General features: G+C 39.0%; 1 protein-coding gene across 4 annotated transcripts in view; it reads left to right on the top strand.

Annotated features, from left to right (window-relative positions):
• The window catches only part of kiaa1522 (KIAA1522 ortholog), a 50,719-nt gene extending 26,426 nt beyond the window's left edge, over positions 1–24,293 (top strand). For 3 of the 4 annotated variants that reach the window (XM_017694070.2, XM_017694044.2, XM_017694052.2), the window contains 6 exons: positions 17,587–17,742; positions 17,850–17,890; positions 17,985–18,126; positions 19,127–19,234; positions 19,348–23,043; positions 23,189–24,293. In XM_017694070.2, coding sequence (XP_017549559.1) covers positions 17,587–17,742; positions 17,850–17,890; positions 17,985–18,126; positions 19,127–19,234; positions 19,348–23,043; positions 23,189–23,226 — 4,181 coding nt within the window. In that variant the 3' untranslated portion in view covers positions 23,227–24,293. Of the gene's footprint in view, positions 1–13,304; positions 13,543–17,586; positions 17,743–17,849; positions 17,891–17,984; positions 18,127–19,126; positions 19,235–19,347; positions 23,044–23,188 lie in introns of those variants that run through there. The other variant, XM_017694060.2, reaches the window with a different exon arrangement.
• The last annotated feature ends 1,875 nt before the right edge of the window (positions 24,294–26,168 follow it).

Consider the following 26,168-nt stretch of genomic DNA (forward strand, 5'->3'; position numbering starts at 1 on the left):
GGACCCCAAGCCACTCCCGGCCAACTTGGAGATGTAATCCCTCCAGTGGGTCCTAGGACAACCCCAGGGTCTTATCCCAGTAGGCCGTGCCTGGTACACCCCCACCGGGAGGCATCCAGGGAGCATCCAAATCAGATGCCCGAACCGCCTCAGCTGGCTCCTCTCAATGCGGAGGAGTAGCGGCTCTACTCCGAGCTCCTCCCGGATGGCTGAGCTCCTCACCCTATTGAATAGAGTGTAGCCCGCCACCCTGCAAAGAAAGCTCATTTCCGCTGCTTGTATTACGATCTCATTCTTTCAGTCATTAGCCACAGCTCATGACCATAGGTGAGGGTTGGGATGTAGACCGACCAGTAAACAGAGAGCTTTGCCTTATGGCTCAGCTCCCTCTTCACCACTACATTTCACCAACTTATTCGCATTGAGGCGACCCTCTCGTCCACTGGGACAAACTCCAACTGCACGGCCGCCAGCCGGGGACTCGTGAGTATCCCCACATCCCCGGCGCCTCTCACCCTGTGCAACCCCTGAGTAGGAGAGGGACCAACCCCTATCCAGGAGTTTGGTTCCAGAGCCGACACTGTAGGTGGAGGTGAGCCCAACTATATCTAGTTGGTACCTCTCCACCGCCCACATTGGCTCCCCACCTTGCCTCTTCAGGCTGAGCCTGGCCGGGTTACATGGGCTGCCTCGCCACCAGGCGCTCGCCGGGGGACACTACCGCCAATCCTGGCTCCAGGGGTTGGTCCCTGTGACCCTCTCCCGGGCAGAGTACACGATTTTCTGTGCCTGTTTTTCATGGTGGGTTTTTGGATCGTGATAGTCTGGGTCTTCACTCCAGACCTGTTCGTCCTGGGAGACCCTACCAGGAGCATATTGCTCCCGACGACTTAGCTCTGAAGATCCCTAGACCACACAGGCCCTTTCGCCACAACAAGGCCCTGATCCAGGAAGAGTCACACAAGCCCTTCCGCCATGACAAGGCCCCAATCCAGGAAGGGTTTAGTGATTTAGTGCTATATAAATAAATAAGCACAAAAAGACTAAGCTGTTCAATGTTCACATACTTGTAATGCTGGGTATTCAATCTCTCTGACTACTTTTGAGATGCTATCAAAGTGTCCTTGCTAGTTCTTGGATGTCTGTTTTCTTAATGAAGTAATTTAGTGTGCTATGCTTTGCAGTTTGCTCAGCATCCACCTCGTGGCTTGTTTACCTGTAAATGTCAATGTGATGTGTTCAGAATTAGTATGCACTCTGTGATGCTAGTAAATCCAGGTGCACATTTGATGTCTCATGTCACATTTTACCCTAACGCACTGGAATAATAACTGTTATGAGTGCAGCTAATGGTGCTTCACTGCCTTTTATATCATTGAGAAAGGCAATGGTCAGTCTGCAGGTCTACACAGACAGCAACTACCTTAAAAGCTTAATCCAAAAGCACATTTAAAATGATGTAAACTGCATGAAAGAGCAAATGGTGCTTCCAACCTTTTTGCATTTATATGATGGTATGGCTCATTTCATGAAAAATTCTGTGCGACACAAAGCACTTCTGCTGCAGATGGCTTGTCATGTCACACAAGTCAAATGTAAATTCAGTCTGAGATAAAGTAAAGTAAAAGAAAAGGGTTATTTAGTCTAATAGCAGAATGTTTTTTCTTCCCTGCAACCCCTATTAACCCATGAGCATCATTATAATTATATATTAACCTGTGCCAGTCATTATAGCTATATATTAACCTGTGCCAGTCATTCTTAACCTGTGCCATTCGTTGTAACTATATATTAACCAGAGCCAATCATGATCATGCCTGTTTGCATGGAAATTCACTCCTCCTAAATATAACAGGCTACACACAAACTGCTGAAATTCGATATTTTACAATTCATTCTTTAAAAAGCTGCTTTCCACATGTCTGAGAGAAAAAAAACTGGCGCATGTCATTGAGTTACAGATTTAAATAAAAGCCAAGCCGGAAACACTTAGTTAAAAGAGGGAATGATGAGGTCTTTGTTCATTCACCATGAAAAATGGGATTTTACAGGGGAAAAGGGAATGTGATTGTGGTGGGTTTGGAAATACTTTGCTCACATGCAAATTCCTGCTATTTGACTCATTATATTCACTATATTAAATCAGGGCAGCATAGACATATGAAAGTATGTTAATTTTTATAAAGTTTACTGCATCTTTTTAATGATTATGAGCCACATTTCAGCACTGACCTTTCACACCGTGCACACTAGATAGTGGTCTCTGTTATGAGTTTGTAAAGTGAACGGGAGAAATATATAAACACATGCTGATACATAAGAGGTATTCTGAGGAGTATGAAGATGAGTTCTGTTTCTCATTATCGTAAGTGCATGAATTGAATTTTCTCTGCAGTTTAGATCCTGGCCACATTTTGCAGAATTTGCTAGGGGTTCGTGGATCACATAAGACTTTTTTGCCCTCAGAGATAAACACATAGAGACAAACAAATATTTTAAGATGAAGCATTTTTGGAATAAAATACAGATTTAAGAAAAAAAGATCAAACTGTTCTAAACTTGGCTAAACTATTAACTGTTTGTGCTCTGTGTACATCTTCAGTCAGGCCCGAGTACATTTCAAGGCAAATGCCAATCAAGTCAATGTTGCACACCATTGTCCTGACTAAGGATGTTTAAGATAAAGCTAAGGAACAGACAGGGGAATGTTGCTTCAGTTCCAGGCAAAAGTTATAGATGTCCTTACTGTAGCATTTATAACTACTGTGTTTAAATATAGACTTTAAAATATCTTCTTCATGTTTAATTAAAATATGTTGACATCATCTTCCTAGTAAGAGGACATTTGAACTCAGTTGAAACTTCCCCAGAATATCTCCTCATCTCGACTGGCTTATTCACTATTTTCCTAAAAATCTGGACAGCTAAATGCCTGTATGTGCAGAAACCCAAACACATACAGAGTGCTGTCTATAGCTTGTCAAACACAAAGCCTGTGGGCCAGATCAGGCAGGCAGCACAGTCCTATACTGTACAATTAAACTATTTTAATGTTCTGTTCATGTTAGCCTCGGGCCGTTTTACAAGAACCTCTTAAGTCTGAAATCTTAGCTGATCTGCTTAGCAGGACAACTTCATCTAGTTAGGATGAATTTAGGACAGAAGCTTTTACAGAACAACAGTTCTTAAGTTCATTATGTTATCCTAGCTCCAGCATTACAGAAACATCCTCACTAGGCAAAATTTCCTAAATTCTGTCCAAACTTTATGACAACCACAGAGCTGCCTTAACTTCTGTTTTAACCATTTATTTCTATTGTTTTGTGCAGTGTCAAGCAGCATAGTTCACTATAACCAGCAGAATGATGTTAGCTTCATTTATCTACGTTGAAAACTGTGCTTTGACTTTTTTTCTAACAGCGTTTTAAAAACCCCAGACGCTGCACACACGATCTCCACCGCCCCTCTTGTTCTTGTGTTAATGTTGATGATACAATATTACAGTGATGGTGGTGAATAATGAGGAGACAGAGCAGAACGTGTGTCTGTTTATTAGGGCGAATAACGTTAGCTCGCTCGGCTAAAGTGTTTGGCAAACGAAACTGAAAGTGGGAGCAGCGATGCTCTGATAAATGGCACTAAGTGCTGACACAATATTCTTCACTGTTAGTTTTATTGGACATTTTTAGCTCAGGATTGGTAGCTAACGTTAGCTGTCTGGCTAGCTAAGCTAACTTGATTATGTGTCGACGTTTCAGGTGCACGTGTAGGGTCGGTTGCTAGGTAACAGACACCAGTTGGTTGTTGACTTTGATGGAGAAAGTTAAGATTTCCTAATTTGAGATAAGATGCTGTAAGATAAGATGGGATTCCTAAATTAAGAAAAGATTTGCTTCTGTAATACGAATTTGTGAAAAATCTTATCTTGACCTGTTAGATCTTAAGCGAAAAAACTAGTGTGTGTAATATAGAAATACACATTGTCATGTGCTGCACTATATATATATATATATATATATATATATATATATATATATATATGTGTGTGATTTGTTTGTATGTATGTATGTATGTATGTATGTATTCAGGTAATATTAGATTTCAGGCTTCATGCTCTTGACATTTTGGTGTATTTTAAATAACCAATTGTCAGTTCTGGTGTGTGAACTGAGGTTTTCCCTGGCCCACAGATTTGTTGAGAGTTGTTAGAGGTAATTATGTTCTTTGTATTTTCAGTGAAAAATCTCTCTCTCTCTCTCTCTCTCTCTCTCTATATATATATATATATATATATATATATATACATACACACACACACACAATTTAACTTCAACTAAGATAAAAGGTCTAAATTTGCCTAAATTTGCACAGAAGCCTCAACAAGTATAAAATATAATTTCAGCGTTTAGCTTGTCCTTCCATACCACTTTCTTTACTTACATTCACCTTTTCAAAGACATTTGCAGGGATATTTTAATACACCTCCAAATTAAAAGCTTAGAAGTTTGTTGTACTTTCTGCTTCTCATCATCCATGTAATCCCAAACACATTCAATGATCTTGGGGTCTGGACTCTTGGCCAGGCCATTGTTCGGAGAACAGCAGCAGATTCTTTGTTTGTTTTGCAGATTTTCTTATTTTTATATCTTTTCTCAATAGCAGATTCTTGACAGCTAAACGTCCTTTCAGACCCATAGTGTTGAGCCGTCTTCTGACAGTGGACGCCATATTTAATGGCCATTTGGATTGAAAATTAAACAAATGAAGTGTGGTCTCTGACTTTTGTACAGTACTGTATATATCCATAATTGTTATAATTCATATTTGTGCAGTGTAATTCATTGGTGAGCAACAGTGCTTTGTAGGTACATTGAGGAGATGATGGAACAATATTAGGCCTTTTGTTGAGAATGTCTTCTGCACAGCCTCCTTAGAGATGTTTACAATCATTACTTGCACTAAAGCTTCTCGTTCAGCCGCAGAGTCTAAAGCACTCCATTAACTGCAGTCAGGTGATGACTAAAACCATGATTTGCTGATTTAAAGTTCATCCCTGATCCCTTGAGCTAACAGTTCAGCTTATGGTTAAAAGGTCTTTCCGCATTTGTCTAAGAAAACAGTGTTCATGTCTGTGGAATTTCTGTATTGGTTTACAACTGTTAGTCCCAAACTGGGCCAGACTTGACAAGCTTCTTTTTTCCTCTGAGTAGGGTCTAAGGTTAAATGGGCTTTAAAAAGCCTTGGTGGAAAGAATGCACTAACAGTCCTCATTTCTGCAAAGACAAAATAACTGTCTGTTCCTTATCACTGCTCCCTTTTAATGAAGTTCATTGACTTGTATGTGTCTTTGGCGTGAAACACAGGAAGGAATTCCCTTTCTGGCTACTTTTTTAAAAAGAGATCTTGACCAAAATTTGCACAACCATGATAGAAGTGCATGCTAGAAAACACAGTCTGCTAGTGTGCAAGAGCAAAGCCACACACTAAAAGAGAAGCAAAGTTTCTGAGCTTTCTTCTCTGCATTGCTATCATAGTCCATCCACAATAGCCTGTTTTCGTGTTTATGAGTGTGTAATTATTCCAGAATTAAAGTCCTTGAATTCGAGAAGCCTGATGCTTTTCGGGACAAACATTTAACCACAGTGGAAGGAATTTCCTATAATATTTATATCTTTATAATCTTTCTCTCTCCCACTTTGTCTTTCATTGTGTCCTAAAACATTTAAAACTGGACAGTATCCCTACTCAGCATGGCCGAAATAGGGGAGCCCTGTGTAACAAATAGATTTATGAGTTTCTTTTTGAAAGAATGTATGAATTAACATCCATTATGCAGAGGATCCAGTATCACACAATGCCAGGAATGAAGCAAGTACTGACTCTCACAAAATAAAAGTGACTGATCTAAAAGATGCATATCTTAAAAAGCATAGTGGTTAAAAGCAAAGTGGTTAAAAGCATAGTGGTTGAGCATGGGCCATCCTATCCTGAACTTGAATCTGCTGATGATCAGGCCAATACTTAGTTGGCGGTGCCACCTGTGAGCCCATATTGGCTCATTTGTCATAAAAATGTTCATAGTTTAAGGGGAGCAGCCATTTTCTAAGCTTGTAAGAAAATAAGTCAATAAAAAATGGAGTTACAAGGTGACATACAGACTCACAGAATGAAAATAAAGACAGAATGAAAGAAAAAAGAAAGTCTTCATAGGGCCTAATAATTCAGCATTGTGGACTATGGTGACCTGCATTGCAGTGAAAGGTCTGTAGAGAAAATGAACACATTCAGTATGCACTTATATTAAACTAGCTCTTTTTAATTATATTACACCGTATGCCAGAGTTATTGATTGTTGCATGCCAAAGAGGGTATTACGATGTTCCAAGACTAAAGAAAATTAGAAACACCTATCATTGCTGTCAGAACAAAATATCCTTTAAATATGTCTTCAAAACAGTATGTTTTACAGAAAAATAATAACTAACAGTAATGTTTACAGGAGAAAGAAAAACGCGGTTAATAATGGAGGTAAATGTGCAAAGATGTTACACTGTTTCTATTGGTCCATTCATTATAAAATATGACACACAATGTAAAGCACAGCTGATGTTAGCAAATTTTGCAAAAAAGAAGGACCAAAAACTGATATACAAAGTTTTATCCAGACAGCAACAACATGCAAACATTGTAGCAGTGATGAAGTACGAAGTTAAGGCCGCTTGGAAAGTCCAATTCCGCACTGTGGCCTGAGGTGACCTGTGTTCCAGTCCAGTGTGATTGCAATGCTGCCTGCAGATGTTGAGGCTAATGAGTGACCCCCAAGGATGGAGAGAGAGAGACAGCACTCCAAGCTAACACAGTCACTAAGCCAGCGGAAAAAACATGCTAGAAGTGTCACTCAACTTTCAGAAAACACAATGTTAAATTTATCCTCTGCCACACAGAGGTTAGGGGTCACTTAAAGGAATAGCAAAGCAACGAGGGAAAGTGTGGGTGAATATGTGGGTTTTGTATTGAGGGCTTTTGTCTCAGGGTAGAAAACAGTGCAAATTATGGCCTAAATATAAACAGTGAGTTTTAGCTTACTCTACTATTGGGCTGAATGTTTGTGCATGCATTTCTAATCTTCTGTTAGTCTTGGAATATCCTTCTTGACATGCAATCAAACATTCAAAAACATTGGCATACAGAAACAAAATGTAATCACAAAATAGCTAGTATAATGTAAGTTCTGTTCCTTCCCAGTGCATACTTCTTCTCCAAAACAAATGCTTAAATTAGCACTATCACCCTGAAGGAGAACCACATGGTCGGTGGCTGAATGCTGATTGCTTGAATATAAATGCTTGCCTCTTTCTCATGCAGGATAGTCAGGAAAGGCAGAAAATGAGATGCAGCTTGTTCCTGAAAGGCTTACACTATGGTTTATTTATGTGTTTGGCCCTTTGTCATTTCGACATTGATATGAACAAGAGACCATTTATAGCAATCCACTCTGTGTGTATATATATACAGTACTCTGCCAGCTTCTCGGGTGATTGAATTATTCTATTCATATATACAGCAGTTAACCTGGGACCAGAAGCGGTATTAAATCATGTGCTCAGGGCTTTAGTGAGTCTTTTGGTTGAATGCATAAGGATCCTGTAGCAGAGATCAGGGCTGGGTTTCCTAAAAGCATCTTAGCGTTAAGATGATCTTAATAGGCAGAGAGAATGTCCAGTGTGACGCTTGCTCTTCCATTTAAGCATCATCTTTGTACCAACATGCTTTTGGGAAACCCAGCCCTGGTTGGTCTTATTATACCTTAACACCATTCAGTAGATGTCCTTCTGAATCACCAGTTACTAAACTTCTGCTTTCCAGGGTTTGACTCAACACAATCTTTGTTTAAAGGGAAGTACATTGAATTTAATCATTTAGATATAATCCAAGTCATTGTAAAACATTTGATGTCCATTGCAGAGAAACTTGCTGACTAGGATTTTTTTACAGTGGTGGTTCTTTGCAGGGATTGTGATGTCTGCAATATATAAATATATGATATGGCCATTGAATTTGAACCTGCACATGTCTTTTAAGTTTAATATGTAATGTTGATAATGATGACATAGTGCTAAATCTAAAAATGTTCTTGGGGTTCTAGTCCTATGTTTCATGTTTCTATGTTTCAGTCCAAATCATTAAAACTGTCAACACATTTGTCACAATTTCATGCAATTGCTGTCTGTGGAGTGGCTTTTAGAAGCATTAAACACTTTGGACATCTGATTCCCATCACCACCATTGTCAAGAATTATGATGCAATAAGCTTCTCAAGAAAGCAACATTTTACATCAAACCACTGTCAGTGACTTTGTTTACATCTTAATGAAGGCAAAATGCAGACATTTTGAATAAAGCAATAGAATTCACTTTTAACTTCAACCAAGAAATGGGGGAGCATTTTTGCATTAAGAAATAAAAACATGTCAAACATGTCACTTCAGTGAAAAGTCTGGAGGGGATCTCTGCCTGAATGAAAGCCACTCAATGTCACTGTGACGTGCATACCCAAACTCCACACCAGTTATTAATAGTTACAATTAATGAGGCTTTCAGGCCTCAGAGTGTGTACATAGGATGAAAAGGATCATGCAGTTCTTTACTTTTAGTTTTTCAATACATGTTGTTCCATGAAATAAGTGAAGAGAAAAGTAAAGTTTCAGCTCTGGTCCATTCTGCTAATGGCTGGGGGTGCTGGTGTACAAACTACAGAGTGAACTAAAATAAGCATGATGACTGACTGAGCAGTATTGCTAGAGGGAGACAAAGGAGAGGGGAGCGGGTCAAAGATACTTCATCCTCCCTTGAGGTTTTGGAAAGATGTTGACATATTCATTCTGTCTCCTCCAATGGCCCTAAGAGTCAACACTATCATCTCCTTATGTACAGAACATTTAGGAGAAGAAAGCATGTGTAGGAATGAAAAGCAGAAGGGCTCTTATATCTGGGGCAGGACTTGGTTAGTAACATTCACAAACCCAGTGGGTAGCAAAACACAATGCAATGAAAGGAATTAAGTCATAAGAAAACCTGTACCCCCGGAAAGGTAATTTCATAGGACAAAGGTAAAATGTCATTTAATGTAGATTCTATTCCAAGTTATTTGGACAGTTTCTTTTAATGCATTCTTAATGAAAAGTGTATTTTATGTAAAGGATAGCTGCCTTTCGTTTAACATTTACAAGGAAAGGCAACATACCAGGCTGTCAAACATCATGCACATGCCTTCAACTGGCATACATACTTTGCTTTCTTGTAGCACCTATGACTAGAGACAGTTAACGATTATCGTCTGCAGAATTATCACCATAAACTATATCATTGTGACCTAATTGAGCTATAGAAGTACTGTGAGTATTACAGATAGTTATTCAGCAGCTTGTATTTGTCCTGCTGGTTTTACAGTTACAGTATAATTACCAATTAAACTTATTAAATTTATAATCTTATACTCTAATATGATATGATATGATACACTCTGCAGAGACATTTAACACTGATAACATCCAGTGGTTCATTGCGTAGTGAAAAACAAGCCTTTTTATGTAATAGGCCTGGGATTTCTATTGCTTTCTATTGCAGTATCTCTATCTTTTACTCTGTACACACCCACTCACCCACACATACTGAGCCAGTGCACTGATGATGGAAGGCGATATGTACAATGAGCTAACATGAGGTGCTTATGGTTGGGGATTTTCCAATTAGGGGTCATGTGAGGGTGGAGACCTGCTTCGTGGAGAGCCCAGAGCAAGATCTCATCTGAAAAGTTCATCACAAACAGATGTTCCTCTGTCCCCCAACTCAGCCCAAGCGGCCCTGCCTCACAGGAACTTCAGCAGACTTTGCACACTTTCACTAGACAAGGTTTCTGTGGTGGATAGTGTGGCTCTGTTTGACTATAAGAGTACAAGTACAACAGAGATTTCAGCCTTTGTTTGAGAGCAAAACCTGACGAAACAGTGTGTATATATAAGAGCCTGAGAATATTAGTATTAGTATTAGAGATCATGATCTTATTTCCTTCAGCCACACTTATGAGAGAAATCTTCCAGGCAAAGCAAAAACAGTTAACCAAACTGCTGCTGACATCACATTACTCTGAGTTGGGCAATGCGATATGTTTTCATTAGTGTTATCAAAATACACTGTCACTGTATAGTTTTCTAAAAATATCATGGGTAACATCACTGTCACTTTCTTGCATACATCAGAAAAATAAGATATTGTGATACTGTATGTGTACTGTCAAAATGTCTTCAATTATGTTGCATTTTAGCCTGCTCTATTTTAGCCTTTATACTGCCCACCCTTACATTTACTTAGTCAGGAAGCCACACAGAGTTTTGCAGGCCTCTTTAACAAGAATGAACTGACCTACCCAATGGGATCTAATTATGAGCACCAAAGCGGGCCACCCAAATTACATCACCATGTCAGCTTGAGAGAAATACAGGACAATACATAAACAAGGACACAGAGAGATCGTTGAGCAGGTCTTAGCATAAGACTAGTACCATCTGGTGGACTCGATAAACATGTCATACTGCAGTAACAGTTGTAGTAGAACACAGTATAATCTATCAAATGGCACAGTAAAGGTTTTTAAGGCAAAATAAATCTTGTAAATGAAATGTGTGAATGTATTAAAATGTATTCTTGGAATTTATATTCATTATCCTAACAAGTACATATTCAACCTTAGTGGCAGTACAGTTGTATGCAAAAGTTTGGGCACCCCAGTCAAATTACTCTTTTTTTTTTTTTTTTTTTTTTTTAAGCAAAAATAATTTTACACACCACCATTCTACACATTTTAATGCACAATTACTGATTATTACTTAATTTTGCTCTCTGTAGAGAATGTGTTAACACTTTTTAAATTTATTTTCACAAAATCCACAAAAAAGGTCATTTGCCTAAGAGTGTTCATGTTTGATTATTGTCCAGAACAATAATTGTCCGATTAAATTGTAAGAGGTCCACTTTATGTCTGTACAAGAGGGGCATGTAGGTCTTTTTACAAATATCAGAAAAAATCTATCACACATATAGCCAGAAATAAGCAACAAGGATGTACCACTGAGCTTAAATAGCAAATTACCAGACATACATGCAAAGATCTGCAAAGACTACCTTAAACAGAAGAATACCCTAAAATGACATTGGAAAAAACACATGATCCAGAGCATATAACCTATAACATTTACAGCATGACTGCCAGTAGAACTGGCCAGTTTGATATTACTGATGTTGAAACATCAAAAAAAAAGCATAAAGGAAATGTGATCCAAACTGTATTACCTCAAATTGAATTCAGGATGAATCAGGAATGTACGAAAGCATTAAGCGCTCAGATTCAGCCAAATGCCCCAAAATTCTGCAGATGGTGCTTCACCTTGCAGCATACCAATGACCTAAAACACTCTACTAAAGCAGGTATAGGGTTTCTCAGTTTCAAAAAGAGGAATGAGAAATCTTTAGCCTTCTTATGTGAAACTATATTTTCATTACTTAAGGCCACATAAAACTACAAAATTAGTTTTCTTGCTCTCAGCAAGCTGAGATCAGTGATGCCAAGTCAAATCAAGAGTCTGGAGTATGCCAGGCTAATTTAGCATAAAATAGCCACCATGTGTCATTTGTTTCCTGCAAACTTGATTTGTATGTCTGAACAAAAGGACTGGTGTGTGAAGTTGGCTGTGTATAGAAACTTGGGGTCCGTCGGCTGGCCTCATAAGCATGCCCCTCACCCCTCGCCGTGTGCCAGATGGTGGCTTTAGGATCACCTGATAAATATTAATGGAACTTGCATGAGGGAACAACAGGAGGCGCACAGTTTCAGTCTGCTTTTTGGAGCGTCTTGCCTTCAAATTTCCAAAGGGATCTCCAAGCATGTACACCTACATTGCCACCCTTTTCACAAAGCTGCATGCCTCTACACTAGAGACAGTAGGGCAACGGGTGAAAGCTAACAGTTACTGGTTGAGAGGCAGAAATAGAGAGTTAGAATCAGTGAACATCCAATAAACCTAAGAGACTGACAGGCTGGTGAAGTGGAGAATGATAAGAAGTCTGAGTTTAAAATAAGATGTGGAAGCAGTGAAAGATACAGAGTAATGTGAAGGCCAAAAGGATTAACCCACTAGACAAAGTAAGAGTTGGCAATGTACCGCCCAAAATGGCTCCCTTTGTATGTTCTTTTGAAATGGTGCCTCCTTTCCTGAGCCAACTCCACTTGAGTTCCTGCTTCAGTGCCAAAAGCAGGGTCTGTGCAGTGAGGCAGGCCGTGGTAGGGAGGATAAAGAGTTTAACAGCATGTCACCTGCCAGCCTTCAGCAGGCCACAGCTGTACCCCCTGCACAGGTGCATCACTGGCACAGAGATTGTCGGCTGAAGGAACATGTAGAGCCCTGATAGTATCACTGAAACCTGCACGACACTAAGAAAGAGCAATCCAGCTGGACTAATTTATCAAGCTTTAAAGCCTAAACACCAAAACAAATGATGTTTGTCTGGGACGTAATTACTGGAGTGGTCTGTTGTACTAAACAGTGGTCAAAAGGCATCGATTACTGTTTTCTCTGTGTCAGGGAAAACCCCCCATCAGAGACTTTCTTTGCTATTTTAGGTAGGTGAAACTGAACGATAGAATAACAATAGCATTGATGTGATCACAGCTGACTGAGTTAAAACAACAAATGACTTACTCTTAAAAAAGTCAATGGACATTGAACTCAAATCACATACAGGCCCAAAACCAATTAACTGCTTTGAATGCAACGTACTGTATGTAGGTCTGCACTTCAATTCTCCATTCAATAACTCCCATATTAGCTTCATAGCAGTTGCCAAATAATTTATTGCAGTTACTAAATAAGTATTAAAATTACTGAATAATAAGTCTTTAATGGGTTAACTAAACATTCAGAGAACTTACATTCCTACAGTTATGGATTACAAAGTTACATCTAATGTTATGTGTAAGTGAGGTTTGGATGGTGAGGGAGGAGCAGAACAGGAGCTGGATTAGTCAAGCAGCCAGTAAATTATCCTAAATTCAGTTGGAGTGATCAAATAAAAAAATGGGGGGAAAAACGGTCAAAAACGGTCAAAAACTCAAAGGACTGAGGGTCCAGGGCTGGTTACGTGTGACAAAAGGAGGGGGAGTTGAAGAGGAAAGTGGGAGGGAGAGGGTAGCAGAGTAAAGCAGCTGGGATTGACGCTGCACACAGTAGATCTCATTGTGTTCACTCAGCTTATCCTTCATCAGTCTGCCACGACACAGCTACCTCACAACATCCTTTCTGTGACTCCTGCAGTTTACGGTTTGTCATGATGCTCGGACTGCAGGTCTTACTGTGTTAGGTGGATCTTTTTAAAAGCACTTTGGCTCTCACCGCAATGATTTCTTGTTGGGATGTCAAATCAAGGCAGGCATGGTGGTTTTTCTAAGTAAAAACTTTCGATCTTTGCTGTCAGTCTTCAAGAAGAAGGGTGAGTAGAGAACTCTTTTGGTGTTCAAGACACCACTACGCTCTTAAATGTGAATTTTTACTAAATGGTCCTTGGCTTAAACATACAGATTTAAAGAAAAAACACTTTTAATATGGATAGGACATTGGGATTCAGATAGATTTTTCACACAGACATTTTAATCACTAAAAAGATTCTTTCAAGCAATGGTGGTTGAGGGGTGGTGGTCCTGATGACGAGTTCGAGAAGAACTGAAAAGTTTTGTTTGGGGAGCCAAAAGTGGTTCTTCACTGGCATCAGTGCACTCCTTTCAGCATCATTATTGTTCTTCTGTACTCATCATGGTTGTCTTGGAGGAAAAAAATGGACAAAACTGCATGTTGTATCACCATTTGTTTTTCAGTTTCATGATGAAGGGACTAATAGAAATGCTCCAATATTATTTGGAATAAATTCTCTTTATATGTAACATTTAACTTACATTAAAGGTAAGCTTTTGCTTTCTCATGAAAACTATTTTGGACATATTTTTTGGCAGTGACAATAAGAGTGTAAGGGAATGCACTGCTGATCTAGCCACGTTATTTTAGATGCCTTTTTTATTTATTGGCTATTTTTACAGCACAGAACTAAATATATATTTACTGTTGTATGCAAAGGTTTGGGTGCCCCTTGCAAACATCTGCAGATTTTCATGCACAGTTTATGTTTATTTGCTGAATTGAGCATATTGGGGGAAAAAATAAAACATAAAATGTGGCATATACAAAACTCATGGCACATGGTAATATGTTAACAGAAATTGTATTCTAAAATATGCCATATTTGTTGTTTACTGTAGAGAATGCTTCAACTTATTTTCATTTAGAAAAAAAAAAAAACAACAAAACATGTAATTTGACAAGGTGTATCCCAACATTGGCATACAACTGTTTAAACAGTTCTGCATAGTAAAACATTACATTATATATAATATATTGTAATTACATTCTTTATGGTATATCATAAATCTGGACAATTACAGTTATAACAGTTTTGTGACTGAAATAAAAAGCTGACCTCTGTAAGTGCTGAGCTTGGCAGCAGGCAGGCAGCAGAAGTCTGAATAAGAAACAGAGAAGCAGGTGCTGAGCCGTGGGCCATCAGCTAACATGACAGCAGTTCTTGGAAAAGCCAAAAGCCTTTCTTAACCTCCACTGTCAAAAAGAATAATCAAGGATGAGCACGTTGACATCAGAATGCTAGATTAATTCATTTATATGACATTATAACTTCACGAGTGTTGCAGAGAGAGGAAGAGACCATATGTTTGTTACCGGGCTGCACCCTGCTGTTTATAAGGCGAATTTTAAAGACTAAGACTGGGTAGTGGCCAGACAGGAACACGACTTTGGATTGTGAAAAAGTGCACCATCAGTCACTATCAATCAATCATCTTGTTCCTTTATGTCTGACAATCTGGACTTGTATTTTTGGAGTTCTTTGGTTCATCTTCCTTGCTCCCTTGTTCGTTTTCACTGCCATCCTTGAAATCCCTCTGCAATGCCCCCTTAAATAATAACGGATCTGTGGTAAAATCATGCATTATAAGAGATGTTGCAGGCCTAATAAAGTAGACATGTCACCATTTATCTACAGCATTTTCAAGCAATTATAATTAATAAAGTACCGTTTGTAAGATTGCCCCATATAGCGCACCTGCCCATGTTCCTTACATTAAGTCTGCATCAGATCACAGTCCTTGTCCTCACAGCCAAGTCACCCGACACCTCCGTTGGGTGTCCACTAATCCAGACACTTAAAAGACGACGACTGGTAGGGGGTTAAAAATGCTATTAAAGAGATGAGGGGATTTCTTTTAGGCGAGGGTCCTTCTTTATGCAAAAACCTTTCATCACGTTTGCATCCTAATGTCCTTCACGAGGACCAAAGCGGAGTTTCTCTTCTCACAAGTGTTTAAGGCACTGAGGGGTACATTAGGAAGCTGATATGGGGGCCTATATGAAGCTTCTTACTGTTTCTCAGACAGTGTCCAAAGGCAACTAAAGGTCACCCTCAAGTGTCGTGTTTCTGCCTATTGTCCAGCTAACAGTCAGCCTCAGTGCGAATCAGACATAACACTCTTGGACTTGGCAGCTCAGGGGCCAATGGCCGCCTCATTACAGAGCAGTCAAAATGCAAAGACATGTAATCCGCAAACACTTCACACTGAACATGGCACAGAATGACGATTTTAAAGTGGCTGTTTCAAATGACACAAAAAGTGGAGGAAAGTTGGGGCTCAAAAACAAACAAGAAACAAATATCTGTTTTAATTCTCAAATGTCTCAAAAGCAAGGAAATATTACATTCAAAGCTGGAGGTTTTATCTGGCCAATCCAGCTTATCTGCTACCTGGGGCGTAATGTTTCTCTGACCTTAGCCAATCCTGGATTTGCTCCACCGCATGCTGAACGGTCTATCTGTCTACCAGTCTGTTCCCTGAAAGAGACAAGCATGTGATTCATCGTGACAGCTGGACCACCCATATCCAAAGACTCACCTTAGCTTTCCAGGTTGCATGCAAGCATGGAGGCCTAGAGTGACTGATAGCATCTGACCACTGCATTGAATAAGAACAAATATATATACTCATATATGTACTCCTTTATAATCTGAAAAGTTTGGAATCAATATTTTCGAAAATGTAAAGATAAATATATAAATATGTTCGTCCTGTGCAACTTCACAGGTTTCCAGTAGGTTGTAGGACAACACAAAGTTGTAAATAAGTAAATACATAAATAAATGTATTTAAAAATGTTAGATGTGATCAGAATGATGAATGCAGATACAAAAAATGAAGTTTTAATAAAATTAGTAGTCATAATTCATCACTTTTCAAAAGTGGAGATCAAATCTCAGGTCAGGAAACTTCACAAAATGTGTGTCAACAGATAATTACAGTACATTATTCATCACTTAATGCTTTCTTTTTCAGAGAATTGTTAACATTTGGAATAAAACATCTTAAAATATCTAATGGCAAATAGTCTGTAATATATAAATACACAGGTTAAGTTATTATTGCGCAGTAAATAATAGAAATTGAATAGAAATTTTTTAATTGCTAGAGTTTAGTATAAAGTTCCAGTACCAGTAATTGCCAGTTGTAAGACGCTTGTCCTTTCGCCCCTTTCACATTTATTTAACTTAAAACTTCTAACTTCTTTCAGAGTAACAGAACCAAAGCCTCAGGTTACTGTGTGCTGAATGGGAAGTAGGGGATGCAAAGGGTAATCTGGTATTGGGTCGCATTAAAGGTCAAGACAGCTAGAGAGATTATTTGGCATGAGCATCAGAGACTAACATACTGCTGCTGAGATCCTATCTACAATCTGTCAAGTGTCCATCTGACTGCCAAGATTAGCAGGTGTTACTTTTGAAAAAGAAAGGCACTTTGACAACCAGAGAACACTGCATTTCACAAACTAGTAAACAAGGTTGCCCAGTCAGCCTACACCTGGACCACAGCATTCTGAGTATAGATTCTCCATTAAAAGTGTAGTCAAGAACTAGGCTTTAAACCTTTCTGGGAAACCAGCCAAATATTGTACATGTCGAGGGAATCTGTTCATTTACATGTGAAGAAAAAACTGTGAAATATGTTAACCATCGATGAAACTGCAGGTTTTTCAGAAGCGTAAATTCAGTCAGATGCATTCACCATGTAAATCACCTTCTTTTGATTTGGAGGGAAGAGTCTCCTTTGTTGTCACAGTCAATTAGATCAGAGCTGCCAATCGAGTCTGAGGCCACAGTCTTTACTACCTCACGCTCTAATACTGTAATGATCTTACACTGCCAGCTTGTCACGAGTTTAGCATGGCACAGTGACCAGACATGGCAAGGGGCTGTTACTATATGTATGTTAAGTATATTGCAGAGCTAACAATTAATATATTACTATAACCTTTAACATTTACTTGATAAATGAAAAATTCTATGTGCATACACTGCCAATGTATTTGAATAACATGAATAATTTTCCAGGCATCTAACAAAGATGACTCACTCTCTCTGCAGCTGGGCAAAAGCAAGATGAGCAGAGGAAGCTGACAGTGCATTACACAGCCTCCCAACACTACCAGGAGAATGTGTTCATTGAGGGCAACAGGCCAAAGTATCTGGAAGACCTCCACACTGAAGCCCAAGAAGGACTTAAGATACTACAACAGGAGGGTGAGCATCCTCTGCTCTAGCTCTTCCTAAACAATCTTAAGCTAACAAATTTCTTACATCATATATCTTAGAGTGCTGATATGAATCTTATTAAATTTATACCACAGAGCACAATAATGGAGTGGACTTTAAGGATGATCAGACTGTTGTAAGTTCCTGACATACAGAAAATAGTAGAATATGACAGTTGACTTTTAAACAGGTGACTTCATATGTCCTCTCTGGGTTGCTTCCTCTTGCAGTGCACAGACTCTCCACAAGAAAAAGATGCCTGTTGCCAGGAAGGAGATGAACAACTGGATTTTGAAAGCACTGCTGACCACTCCATCACATCAGTATCCAGTACATTTGCAGCGTCTTCACGGCCCGTGCTAACACGGCAAGGTACATCACATTATTACAATGGTGAAGCAAACTGTTTTTACGTAAAGTTGAGGACGATGGGACCACTGATGGTTTGGATGGTCTTAAACTTGTAAATGTATTCTAAACAGACCATGTCTGGTGGCTTATGTTATTCATTTTTCAATGTGTACTTTAGAATTAGGCATTTGAATCTTGTTTGTTCTTGATGGATATTGTGCAGGAAGTCATTTAATCCATCACAGGGTTTAGAGTCTAGTTTCTTAATCCAGCTCTTGAGGACCTGCTGTCCTGCACTGTTTCAACTATTTCCTGCCCCAACACACAGTCCAGCTCACATAGGGCTTCGATAATCAGATGACGAGCTGGATGAAGTGTGTTGGAGCAGCAAACATTTGAAACTGTGATACTGGTGTCCTCACAGTAAAAGCCTTTACACATGAATCTTTTTTTGGATATAAATTTGTTTATAGACATATATAACTGATAACATCTCGCACAATAAACGTGACTTTTGGAAAGGCAAAAATGCAACTTTATTTTATTTGAACTCTGGCATATTTTAGCAAACTTTTACACGCAGCATGAACTTAACTATCAACCAGTCATTGTTGTCTCTGCTGCTGAAGTGGATTAGTTTGTCTTCTGCGCCGTCAAGCGTAGTGCTAGCATTCCAAAAGCAACTTAAGATGGGCTTACAGACATCAAAATGCTCAAAAAATTAAAAAACCTAAACATTTCAGCTCTCCAAACTACTTTTCCAAAATGGACATGGCAAAATTCCAAAAAATTGCATTGTGTCCATTGTGTGTAGATTTGATGCAAACAAATGTCTGAATACTCATGTGCAATGAGTAATAGCATTATGGATTAAGAAACAAAGATCTAAAGAAAAAATGGTTTTATTTTATTATTCCATATTCAAGTATGACACCACTGCTTTTGTGAATGCTTTGTGGACTTGCATTGAAACAATCTAGCTCCTGTAGCTTTTCTTATATTCTTGGGTTCATATTCTCAGGTTCAACATTTAAGCCCTTGAACACAGTGAAAAGGCTGGACAAGACCAAAAAGAGAACCAGAAGAACAACTATTATGGGAATCCCACAGCAGGTTCAGAGAGAGCTATGTATGTCATTTACATGCTAGTATACTTTACATTGTAATAAATGTATTATGATATAGTTCACAAAATATCGTGTTCATAAAATATTGTGTACTTTAATCGTTTATTATAAACAGGTATGGGGAAGGGAGTTTTGCTGCAGCAACTCCCAAACAATGAAAATGACAATTCATCTAGCACAGTCATAATCCCAACAATTGATGGAGGTGTGCCAATAATAAACCATGAGGGGGCACGGGTACACCTACAGGACATTGAAGCCCTTCAGGCCTCCAGAGATGAGCAACTTCTCAGACACCACCTACAGGCTGTGTACAGAGATGACTTACTCTTAAACCGCAAACTTGGGCCTCGAATGTCTCCTATGCAGAGGCCCAAGTCCCTTGCTGTACCAGGAATGACTACTTCCTCCTCCTTACTGCAGGAACCACAAGGTCCTGTGATGTCCATTTCTCCACAAGCTACTTATTTATCCACGATCATTCCTAATGCAGTTCTACCTGCTGCTATAGATGTAATAGAAATTGACAGAAGCCGCAGTCGGCGCAGTGTACGTACAGTTAGCAAGAGCAGCTTAGCATCCGCAAGTCCAGGCTCTTCACGGTCAGGAGGTGGTATCCATGATGTTCCACCTTCCAACAACTCTAAACGTAGCCACTCACAATCATCTGAGACTGTCGCGTCCAACCCCTCAACAATTTCCTTCAGAGGTAATGCTCCACCTTTACATCCAACAGACAGCACAAAGGAAGTCACTGATTTAAACCAAGAGGAACAAAGGAGTCAAAAAAGCTCATCAAGCTGGTTAAGTTCAAGCACTAAAGCAGCCAGTCATAAACCAGAGCAAGAGGAACTGAGTGAAAATGGGGAAAGTGTCCGAAACAGTCAGCTGTTCTCTCGTAGCTTGTCTGTAACGAAAGCTAAATTACCACCTGCACCACCAAGGAGGACATACTCTTTGCATCAAGAAAAGCTTAAGCAACGGTCAAGGGAACAGGTAGACATAAAAGATTTGAATAATTTGGAATCCAATAGTCGCCGAATGAATGGGGATGTCAATGCAAAAGAAGATCCTACATCATCCAACAATGAAAATAAGCCAACACATTATCCAGTAACAGCATTTTTGGATGACACCCACTCATCTCTGACCTCCAATCCACAGAGTCCTGATCAAGATTACACTGATGCTCAAACAGGATCAGGTAACTCATCCCCACAGAATAAATTTGAAAGGACAATGTCACCATCAAGTGGATACTCAAGTCAAAGTGGCACACCAACTCATCCTTCTAAAGACATATGTCCTACCTCTCCAGGAAAGCACAAGGTAAAGCCTCCCAAACCAGAGAGGATGGGTGCACGAACCTCTCCTGTGGTGTCAGTCTCATCATCAATGAATTCCCTTTCATCAGCTACAACAGATCCAGCCCATCTGTCTATACAAACCCATACCATTCAGTCACAGCCACCAAAAGTTTCCACTTTTGTTACAGCAGAGAAGAACAAAGTGACTCCTGTACCCTCAGGATCAGCCCTCAGGGACTTGTTTAACATTCCACCTCCACCTAAAGTAAAAGCTCCTTGTTCCCCTCCCCCTGAAACCTGGGCTCACAATAAACGTACAGTTGAGCTTTTATGTGGCCCAAGTCCATGCCCCAACAGGATATATGAGCTTCAAAAACAACAACAAAAAGACTCTTCACTAATGAAAATACAGGACACAACAGATCACACTGACCAAACCTCTGTAGAAAGACACACATCATTAGAAATTAAAACAACTGAACCTCATTCAGAGCATAAAGAGGTCACCATTGAAGCAAAGAATGAGGCCATGCCTGTACAAAAACAAGTGACTCTGGATGAGCCTCTAGTTTTAAGGCATAAAGAACATCCACCGATGAATGAAAAAGAAGAAGAACGTTGTCCTGAGAGGGAAACTGCAAGTGTGAATGAGAAACAAGAGGAGAGAAATTTAGAAGACCAGAAGATGGAACAAGAAAGTCCAGTTATTTCAGAGAAAGTGCCATCAGATGAGCTTGATCAAAGGGTGCCATCATCAGCACAGCAGTTGAAAACTGAGAAGTATCAGCTTGAAACAAGTGCGTTGCTGCTAGAGAATGACAATTTGACTCCAAAGACAGAGAGCACTGACGCAGAGGACCAAAATTTTGTCAAGCACTGCACTGACAAAGATATTCAAGATCATACACCCACTAAAATTCTAAGTTCTGAGCCCCCTAGAGTCGCTGGAAACTCTCCACCTCCCTCTCCACCACCTGCACATCATCCTCCTCCACCTCCTAAAAAATCTCCTGCCTCCTCAGTGTCCACACCTTTACTTGAGAAAGAACTTCAGCCAGATACAGAAAAAGAATGCTCCATTTTGGAGTGTTCCTGGCCCCCACCACCTCCACCTTTAGAAGAGTCATCTGATTTAGTATTTGAAGTACAGGATGAAATAGACTTTCCTCCACCTCCACCACCACTCACACATGAAACACTTTCAGACATGTCAGATGACTGCAACATGGAATCAACCAGACAGGGAAACAACATGGCTCAAGAGGACTCCTCTTATGTGCCAGATATAACTAATCAGGAAGCACACAATTCAGAGAAATCTTATGATGAACAACCAACTGCTGATGCCACTTTGAATGGTCCAGAGGTGTCAGATGAAAAATCATTTGATCAGTCCCAAGCCAAACCACAGTCCTGTGAGAATATTTCAGTTTTCCATGATCTGGTTTGTTCAAAACTTCCTGAATTTTCCCCTCAATCCCAGGATGAAGCTTTCCAACAGCTGCCTGAGGTAAACCATCTTCCACCTCAACAGGATCCTCCAAATCCTCCAATCATGTTAGCTAAAGATTTATCAAAGCAAGTAACACCTGAAGCACCTGTACTCACTACTGAAGTGGTTAGTCCTGCTTCAATGGAAGATCAGTCTACGTTTAATTTCAGAAGGCAACCAAGTCTAATCAGCAAAGACAACAGAAGCAAGGAACTTTTATCTAGGCCTAAAAGTGCAGCTATTCCAAAAGAAGATGCAAACATTCCCCTTGTGACTCCTTCTTTACTTCAGATGGTGCGTCTACGGTCTGTAAACGTTGAAGATCAGGTTAACGTATTCTCAGAGGATTGCAAACCTGATACGGAGGGCACTCCAGGTCAGGATCAGGGAACACCTAGGCAGGTAATTCCACAAAAACCTATACGCAAGTCCTACTTAAAGTCCACACAATCATCAGCGAAGTCATCCCCTGCTATGGTCTTGGCCCCTTCAATGCGCCTTCAAGAGGCAATACGTATGAAGACGGCTGCAATGACCTCTAGTGGAGTTCCAGCAAGGCTCAGCCTACGCTTGCCCACACCCACCACAAACAGTAATGAAATACCTGTACTATCTCCTAAAACACAAGACAGTTGTGACCTGCACAAGTCCCCTGCATCCACAGCCAGTTTCATTTTCTCCAAGAGCACAAAGAAAGTTGTCATTGAGACACCTACATCTCCAGAGGTCCAGGCTACCCTCAAGCAGAACCTGGCAGCTGAGCTAATGCAGTTTTCTAATCAGGCGAAGTCAACGGTTACAAATGAGACAAAAAAAAATGTTAAGGTGCCTCCACCTGTTGCTAAGAAGCCAGCACATGCAACAAATCCAGTGGATAAGTCTGGGACTGCCACAGCGCTTGCAATTGAAAGCTCATCAAGTAAGCAAAAAAATGTATTTGAGAATGGACAAATTGAGAATGTGCAACCTGCTGGCCAGCGAGCACAATCCCCAGAGACAAAGACGCCAGCAAGTAAGAAATAAAGTACCATATTTTATTTACTTATGCTGTACACATGAGAAATACAGCCTATAATCTTGTAATTTCTTTTGTATTACTGAATACCAAATATGGGGTTCAGAATACGTGTAACTACAACCAAACTTCTCTTTTTCAGGTACAATAGAGACTGCAAGTACTCTTGAGGTATCGTAAGGCTTGGGGAGGACTGTTAAATCACTGTTCTTTTAACGTAGAAAGTTAGTGAAAGCAGGGTCTATCTACCGAGGGCAATATAGCTGTTATATTGTAAAAGCCTTAGCCTGAACATGGCCTTCATATTTATGCAAAAAAATTGGATTGGAGTTGGTCCCAATTCCTTTAATATTATAGCTTTACTGAGCTTTACTGTAGCTTTGGGGTATTTTTCTATACAGTGTAGTTTTTGTCTGTTTTGGCAAAATGTTAAAAAGCCACCTTTATTTATTAAGGGTGGCTGTTAAAAGTGGATTTTGTAAATTCTCAAGTTGACTGCAAATATTAAACTGTCATATTTAGTGGTCATAAAGGGTAATAATTACTGCTGATCAGAAATGAAACTAAAGAGAGCTGCTTTGATGTTCTCTAGTGAATATCAAACCTTATTATTATGCTCAAATGTTTCGCCCAACACAAATATGCATTTTTAATGCTCACATACAGAGTTTATCCTCCAGCAGCTAGTGGAGATGGTTACTTATACTAACACATTTTGAGTGTATGTACATATATATTTAGACATCATTTTTATTTTACAATCTTACAGAGCTTTGCTCAATGCATCTGTATAATTAGAATACATGTGCTTTAGAAATCACAGGATATATTGGCTGTGGTTGGGGAAAAAATGTATATTCTGAACTTTGGGAAGCACTTTGCAAGTGACATAATGCTGCACCACCCACTTCTGATAAAATCAGCAAGGCAATTAAATTATATGTTCCCTCTAAAACACATATAGAACACATATTTTTGACTGGTGTCAAGGAATGCATAAACAGCATTGACACTTATATGTATTAAACTATTTGGCTATATATGGATTAAGAAGATATTCATTTGCGTTTTATAATCTGCAGAGAATTGCTTTTGGCACTGTTACAATCTGTCTTTTATTTTTAAACTTACTTTATCATTAAATGACAACTTCCTAACCAAATCTCTACAACTCACTGAGGTTTTGTTCAGATGTATGCAATGTATTTTCTCTATTCAAGTAAAAAACATTTCACATTGTGTAAAAATTGGTGTGATGGTCTGTTTTGATATTTACCTCTCACACTAGTTACATCCTGAGAATTTAAAATGACTGCACAAAAAAAAACTAACCTGTGTTTTACTGTTCACTTACTTTTTAAAAACTGCACATAATTCATGCACCTCAATGTCTAGATTTGCATTTTGTTGCTCTCATGACAAAAACTCATCAGGAACTTTACAGGAGAAGAAAAAAAAAAAGTTATTTGAACAAGTAATTTTGGAGCATTTCTACTGCTTCATTCATCACCAAGTTTTGATACAATATGAAAAATGATTACTTAAAAGGCCCATATCATGGAAAAATGAATTTCCTTTGCTTAAAAAAAAAAGAATATATATACAATAAACTTCAAAATGTACCGTTCATTTCCTAGTCCACTTAGCCTATATATGAAAACAAACAAATTGTTTCTGTAATGTCCTGAGAACCAACATATTTACATGCATACTAAGCCACTTGAAGAAGCCTAGCCACTTCCTTTTTTTCCTATCATTTCAAAAATATATATAACTGAAAATGCCAGAAAGCACCTGCGAGAGAGTCCTTAATGAAAGGGGTGAACAGAGCTAAATGGCTAAAAACAAAAAGTATAAATAGTTTCTAACCATTTGTCTAAGACCTTCCTTTAATTTTGGAAAGCAGGATGCATTTCACTAAGCAAACGGGGTTTTGGTCAGTAGGAGGCTAAAATTACTACTACTGAGTGCTGACTGGTTGTGGAAAAAGAAAATGTACAAAAAATGTAAGATATGGCTCCTTTAACAATATCAAGGAATGGCCTCTTAGGTCATATATTCTTGCAGATTCTTGACAGGTACTCTGTTCTGCTTTGGCTTCTAATTTTTCCCTCTGGCTAAGACCATCTACTAAATGAAAATGTAAGAAATGGAATAATTGAATTAAACAACATTGGTTTACAAAAAAATTAATTTCCATGGGCAAAAGTTGGTCAGATCTTTAAAAAACAAAACATGCAGGTCACCGCAAAGGTCACATTTGTCAGACAGTTAAATCAGGAATAACTGAAAAGAAGGGCTGCTAATTATAGGTACAATATACAGTTGGTGTGAAAGAATGGGTGAGCTAAAATACACGTTGAGCATTGTCTTTCATATTTTCAATGTATTGCCAGTCTAAAATGGCTTTTGAATGAATTCAATTTAATTTAATATCCATTTCCTGGTAATATTTCTTAAAGTTGAAGTGTTCTTAAAGTTTAGAAGAGTATGTATATTTTTATGTAACCCACTCCTCCTTGATATGGTTTTTATCCCATTAAACAATGTACCCTTAGGTGAAGATATATACATTATTATAGGAATTAGAAAGTAATAAAGCTAAAGAACTATAAATACTTCACATACCCATATTGTTTGTTTTTTACTTCAATATGCACGTTTCCAGTTTTGAACAGTAAAACATAAAATGGCATAATGCATTAAAAAACTGCACAGTCCTCATACATTCCTCATTTTATCATGTCTTTTTTTGTGGGAATAAACTGAAACATACATCAAGACTATGCTTCAAGCATTTAGGTTCCACAGGTTTATGTACCTTTCCACAAACTACATCTAACGTGGCAAAAAACAGATCACCTAATGTTCCTGAAGATACCTGGGTGGTTGGCAAGTGCACCATTGTTTAATATATATAGTATAATGCAGAAGTAGGTTTTAAATTATTTAAGACCAGCACTTAACATGCTTTAATGTACTTGACTTCTTCGGGAAGATGTGAAAGATCCCGTTTTCTCAAAACTTGGCCAATCTGATGAGCACAGTTCAAACATTCCTTCCAACTCTTAGCATGCAAATACCTTCTAATTCCTTTAACAAAAAGAAATGAAAAGCAGAAC

This window comes from Pygocentrus nattereri, chromosome 27, assembly GCF_015220715.1.
Source record: "Pygocentrus nattereri isolate fPygNat1 chromosome 27, fPygNat1.pri, whole genome shotgun sequence".
Lineage (NCBI taxonomy): Eukaryota > Metazoa > Chordata > Actinopteri > Characiformes > Serrasalmidae > Pygocentrus > Pygocentrus nattereri.